This window comes from Sphaeroforma arctica, assembly GCF_001186125.1.
Source record: "Sphaeroforma arctica JP610 unplaced genomic scaffold supercont1.108, whole genome shotgun sequence".
Taxonomy (NCBI): Eukaryota; class Ichthyosporea; order Ichthyophonida; genus Sphaeroforma; species Sphaeroforma arctica.
In genome coordinates this window covers 61,735-68,416 of record NW_014040450.1, presented here as the reverse complement: position 1 = coordinate 68,416, position 6,682 = coordinate 61,735, and the positions used below count along the sequence as shown (strand labels likewise).

The window sequence follows — 6,682 nt, the reverse complement described above, 5'->3', positions numbered from 1 at the left end:
TATATATGTGTATATACATACACATGTATGCATATATAGGTACGCAACTATTACGAAGCATACAGATATATAGTCCAAAGTACACCAGTGATCAAGTAATTTTACTCCTCCGATTTACAACTATTATTCATTATTTTTGTGTTATCTGTTAAATCGATTAACAGCTAATTCTGTTAAAGACAAGCTCAACAGAACATCACATCCTTTCAACCAGCTGACAGTATTGGGTCTAGGGTTTAGGATTTAGGGTTCAGGGCAGTATCTAGTCTATGTTACGTACGAGCCCGTCTATGTGTAAGGGGACTGTTTGTACAGTACACACATGACAACTTGTCGTCATGGACCTACTAGGTTTAGGAACATATCTCCGGCACCCTCATCAATCCCAAACATACATAAAACCCATGAATCCAACCGACTGTCGTGTTATACCTCCTTATCTTACTTATCTTACTTGTCTTATCATACCTACCTTTCTTACTATACTTACTTATCTTATCATACCTACTTATCTTACTATACTTACTTATCTTTTAATACCTACTACAGGGTAAATATATGGTGACGTCTCACGTCAACTTCTTTGATGAGGATGGCAATCAAGTGATAATGGCGTTGGGGGCTTTTACTACCGCAGGTATGTTTTCATCGAACACACTACTACACGTGCATAATAATTTAATATATAGAAGCACAGTTGAAGCTGTGTATTGATATGAAAGTACCATATCAGTACGAAACTGAATCTGTAAACACAAAAGTGAGAACAGCCAAACGAATCAATCGATTCTGCATATCACTTGGTTTGGTATATCATAATAGTAATCAATCCCTGACCATACCTACACCTACTGAAAGAGCGCGAGCATGGCCACTCATAACCATTACCACTGTCATATAAGCATATCATTTGATCAAATATACCTCATATATACTCAGCACATAAGCATAATCAGATGCATATAAACATATCACTCACATGACTTATTATACCTCATATATACTCAGCACATAAGCATAACCAACATTTGTGTGAACATATCACTCACTTGACATATCATACCTTATATATACTCAGCACATCAGCATATCCACATTCATATAAACATATCCTTTGATTAAGTATATCCCATTTATACTCAATTCATATTCCTACCTACACCCAAAGACCAACTCATATTCCTACCTACACCTAATGACAGAGCCCGAAGGAATGGCCCGTTGGTTGAGTGCGTTATTTACTGTGGGGCTGTTGGCTGTTGTGCTGATTGTGTTCGTGATGATCTACTGGTTCTATCGCTTCAGGTAAGCAACCCATTAGTTGCGTTGTAAATAGTTAACGTAGTTGTTGCATTGTATTGAATGTTCTATAGTCTTCAGGTAAGCAACCCATTAGTTGCGTTGTAAACTATTGAATGTTCTATAGTCTTCAGGTAAGCAACCCATTAGTTGCGTTGTAAATAGTTAACGTATGTGTTGCTTTGTATTGAATGTTTTATAGTTTCAGGTAAGCAACCCGTCTGTTCGATTTATCTAAAACCCTAAAACCTTGCAACCTAAAACAGCTTACTTGTTGCAATGTATCTTGTTTTAATATGTTGCATATAGCAACTGCATCACTTTGACGTCTACGAAGAACGGTGCTCTCTATATGTGCCGTACTTTACACCAGTTCCTAAGCCGTCTTAGTTTCACGAGAAGTGGTCCTCTATAACACAACCCATTCAGTCCTACTATCATCCACTCCCGTGCATAGATCACCTCTGTATCAGACGAATGCTACTTAAACCGTAATGTACCAATCCACTCCATCCCACCACTCACCTCTGTATCAGCCGAATGCTACTTTAACCGTAGTGGACCAATCCACTCCATCCCACCACTCACCTCCAGGAAAGAGCGCCGCAAAGTCAAAAGACTCCGCCCTCAAACATATCCCAAGAACCTTCCTGCACCGTTGCTGGACGTAGACGCGCTGGATGAGATATCCACTGACGAGTACATCAGCAGCGAACGCTTTATGGCCTTAGTACGTATGCGTGGATAGGTGCACAGGGAGATTCATTAGTACAGATTGGTATTGGTTGATGTATATTGTTATTGATTGGTACTGATTGGTATTGGTTGGTGTTGTTTGGTATTGATTGATGTGTGTTGTTATTGATTGGTACTGATTGGTATTGGTTGGTGTTGTTTGGTATTGGTTGATATGCATTGTTATTGATTGGTACTGATCAGGTTAAAGCTGTCCTAAATACCCAGACTGCACCTGTCTCATTTATTCAGACTGGTATAGGTCCATACCCCCTTTCAGACCAACCCCATCTGATTCCCCTGGGCAATATATAGCCCCAGTTCTCACCCACCCAGAGCTTACTGTCTGTCTGTCTGTGTGTCTGTCGTTACAACAGGAAAAACTGGGCGATGGAGCGTATGGCGAAGTGTTCAAGGGCGCGCTTTTCAGGTAGGTCTCATCCGTAGCCCATGCACAGAGCAGCATAAAAGCGACAATAAACAGAAATCACATCTGCAATAACCCTAAACCCTATGAATGTCACTTGAGTATCTGGGTGTGTAAGTTATAGGCGACCCACGTATATTTATAAGTTAGCTTGATAATGCCTAAAACTAATTCGTTATGGACTTATGGGGTTCTTATAACCATCTCGGCTAGCTTGACAAAACCTAAAATTAAGTATACACATCTTGTGTACGTGTAGGCATATGACTCGTTATGGACTTAGGGGGTTCTTATAACCATCTCAGTAGCTTGGCAAAGCCTAAAATTAATTATAAATATCTTGTATACTTATAAGTATACAACTCGTTATGGACTTATGATATTCTTATAAGCATCTCAGTTAGCTTGACAAAGCCTAAAATTAAGTATACGCAACTTGTATACGTATAAGCATAGGACTCGTTATGTGCTTATAGGGTTCTAATAACCATAAGTGTATGACTCGTTATGGACTTATGGGGTTCTTATAAGCAACTCAGTTAGATAGTGCCCAGAGAGCTCTGAGAAGTATAATCCCTATACCTTCATATAAGGCTTCGATTGGTTCTGGAATTGTTATACGGATGTCTAGTCTATTCCTTTGTTTTGTAGCGTCCATTCGCTCATAAGTATTTCTATCTGTTTGTTTCCGATATTTATTTTGCTCAAAACATAGTTGTACCCTTGCTTCTGAATGTATATACTGTTCGCGTTTTGTTCACTTACCTTTGCTACAACGTTTTGGGTTTACGTTCCCCATGAATTCACTGTGTGTAGGGAGGGTACCCCCATACTATGCGCCATCAAGACACTCAAAGAGGAGCATCGAGTCACTCTATCGGACAAGTAAGTCCACTCATGGTATCATCAAGTATACGCAGAAGCTAGGCAGCGTTATACGCTTATGCAGTTTAGATATTTTAAGCTGTATATAATCAGTATGTATTTGTACATACTCTTTAAGTAATTTAGATACATAAAGCTATATATAATCATAATATATTTTTATTCAATATCCAAACAATTTAGATGTATTAAACCAAATAATCATTTTGTATCTATATACAATATTCATGCACCTTAGATTTACGAAACTATATATAATTAATCTTTATTTCAGATGTATAAAACTATATGAAATCGTTATATAAAGCCATTCTATATTGTCCATATATATATATTTTACAAGCAATATATATATATATATATATATATATATATATATATATATATAAATATATATACATCCATATATATATACATACATATATATATACATACATATATATATATATATAATTTAGAAACATAAAACAATGTACAATCATTATATCTGTTTACACAATCTAGATATCGGTACACAAGCATGTCTATCTTAATCTTCCTACTCGACGTTTCTAATCAAAACAACATTTATATTCCAACTCAAGTTTTTAACCAGATTCCTAGTTAACAAACCGAGGTAACTCCCAACTCAAACCTCAAACCAGGTTTCTGATTGATAAACCACGTTTATTCTCCAACTTAACTTTTAAACCAGGTTTTTGGCTGAGGCGTCTGTGATGCGTCAGCTGAGACATCAGAATGTGGTGCGGAACATCGGAGTCAGTGGAATTGCCGAGACGGAGCGAGCGGAGATATGCATTCTCATGGAGTTTCTAGAAAAAGTATATCTGCAGAAGTACCTGATAGATAACCCCCAGGTAAAGTACACGCTCTCAAGTATGTAGGTAACACTCATGTACACTCTCAAGTATGTAGGTAACACTCAAGTACACTCTCAGGTATGTAGATATCACTCAAGTACACTCTCAGGTATGTAGATATCACTCAAGTACACTCTTACGTATGCAGATAACAATCAGACACCTCATCTCATACGATTGCAAACCAAACGCACATACTCCATTTAGATCTCTGCGGCGGAGTTGCTGAGCTTTTCGGCGCAAATTGCTCGCGGGTGCGAGTGCATCGCCAGTCACAGTCTGGTGCACCGTGACATAGCTGCACGCAACTGTCTGCTGGGACAGATGGGATCAGGGGGTCACTTCACAGTCAAGGTATGAATGGAATGGAGTGAAGGTGGTGATAGAATGGAGTGAGGGTATGAATGGAATGGAGGGAATCTGTTAATAGAATGAAGTGAATCTAATAATAGAACGGAGTGAAGGTAATAATAGAATGGAGTGAAGGAAATAATAGAATGGAGTAGAGCGCTTTATATAATGGAGTAAAGGTATTATTAGAATGAAGTAGAACGCTGAACACAGGGGAGTGAAACTATTAATAGAATGGAGTAGAACACTTCATATAATGGAGTGATTAATGAAATGTAGTGAAGGTATTATTAGAGTGGAGTGTCTTTTCCGAGTCTAAACTTTTGTAGGTAGGTCTGTGATATGTGAGTTTCTGCAACAGTAGTCAGGGCCGGGTGGTCGGATCTTCCATTCGAGAACTACTTGCGATAAAAGAGGTATATCAATTACTGCAGAATTGTAAAAGGAGTATTGTATGGAGTCTAATTTGATGAGATGGCGGTGGCTGCTTAGTCATGGTATCTCCATACCTTCCATATCACTGAGAAACTGTGATACGTAGGAATGACTAGCGGCGGTAGACGTTTGAAGTGTACTTTGTTGAGATGGTGGGGGTGTTTAGTCTAGCTAGATGAGATGGTTATTAGGCCTAGCTTGGTCGTGGTAGATATATAATCCCCGTACAACCGAGAGTGCTATGTGTTCCGTCTTACTACAGCGAGACGCCCCATCACGTTTGCGTTGTGGTGAGTTGTGTGGTGTCTGGTACTGTAGTATGCTTTAGCATAGCAACGCTTTAGCGGTAGCTCTAGCAGCAGCCTATGCACACGTGATGACATGCATGCTGTAATAGTAGCGCCTCAAGTCAGTCCGCATAGTTAGTAATAGTGACTTAAACTTTTGCAATAGCAATAGCAACTTCTTTTGCGATGATAACGTCAATATAATCACCTCGACTATGTCATCGCCTTCCTTGCGTTGGTTGCTTGTTCCACTTTGTAGTTGCTGGTTCGCTTGCCTTTTATTTTTATTTTTATTTTGTTTTCTATTTAATTCTGTGAGCTGTGTTTTTGTTGCAGATCAGTGACTTTGGTCTGGCGCGTGTGTTTGGAGGTGAAGACGACAACTACATCATGGAGGGAGAAGGGCTTATGCCTATCCGGTGAGTGTCAGAGCCAGTTGATATGCGAGCACCCATTTATCATTCTACTATTCAATTTGTTGTTCTAATGTATTCTGTATTCTAATATTTATTATTCACATATCTATTTGGTTTTCATTTGCTGTACCATTATAAATACATATTTATGCGAACATTTGTTTCGTCATACTTCCTTGTTTGGTTGTGCTATTATATATCTTTTAATATTATCTATGTTTTGGCCATGCTCAGTAATTTGTTCTGCTAATATCTGTTGTACACGTTTGAAACACACTCTCCTGCACGCGTAGATAGGTGTGCATGCATTCACGTAGTCATACGTTTATTGATATAGCTCTAGGTATATATATATAGTTATACTTTTGTGGTTTGTGGAGTGGCGTGTGACTTTATGGTGCAAGCTTTATGTTCGTTCAGTACAAGGGAATATCCAAGTACAACGTTTTATCTGCAGCTGATGGCACTCATCCACACCCCGATATGTTATCATCACATCTTGTACACGACTAGTAGTTTCCTCACTCATAGTCTCAGCAAACATAATATACTCTCCTGTCAAAAACACTAAACCCTGAAGCCCTCAAACCAGACAGTACGTGAGCTGTGTCGACTGAATACAACCACTCTCACCTATCTAACACAACGTGCACACAGTCATAAAACGTTCGTACGGAATCTCATCCAGTTGTAAAACGTTCAAACGTAATGTCACCCATGCTCGTGCAGGTAGATGGCAATAGAGTCGATCACCGAGCGGAAGTGCTCTGCAGGTGAGCGAGGTGTACCCACACACACACTGCATAGACACCCACACACTGCATAGACACACACACACTGCTTAAACGCAAACACACAACATACACACACACACACTGCATAGACGCACACACTGTATAGACACCCACACACTGCATAGACACCCACACACTGCATACACACAAACACACTACATAGACACACACACACTGCATAGACACCCACACT

At 39.2% G+C, this 6,682-nt stretch overlaps 1 protein-coding gene across 1 annotated transcript in view; it reads left to right on the top strand.

Annotated features, from left to right (window-relative positions):
- Nucleotides 1–5,702, top strand: part of SARC_02424 (serine/threonine protein kinase) — a gene marked incomplete at both ends in the record, with an annotated part of 10,861 nt that extends 5,159 nt beyond the window's left edge. Inside the window, 8 exons of the mRNA XM_014303817.1 lie at nt 550–637; nt 1,203–1,305; nt 1,894–2,029; nt 2,412–2,464; nt 3,278–3,346; nt 4,041–4,203; nt 4,414–4,560; nt 5,616–5,702. Coding sequence (XP_014159292.1) covers nt 550–637; nt 1,203–1,305; nt 1,894–2,029; nt 2,412–2,464; nt 3,278–3,346; nt 4,041–4,203; nt 4,414–4,560; nt 5,616–5,702 — 846 coding nt within the window. The remainder of the gene's footprint in view (nt 1–549; nt 638–1,202; nt 1,306–1,893; nt 2,030–2,411; nt 2,465–3,277; nt 3,347–4,040; nt 4,204–4,413; nt 4,561–5,615) is intronic.
- Nucleotides 5,703–6,682: the final 980 nt, after the last annotated feature.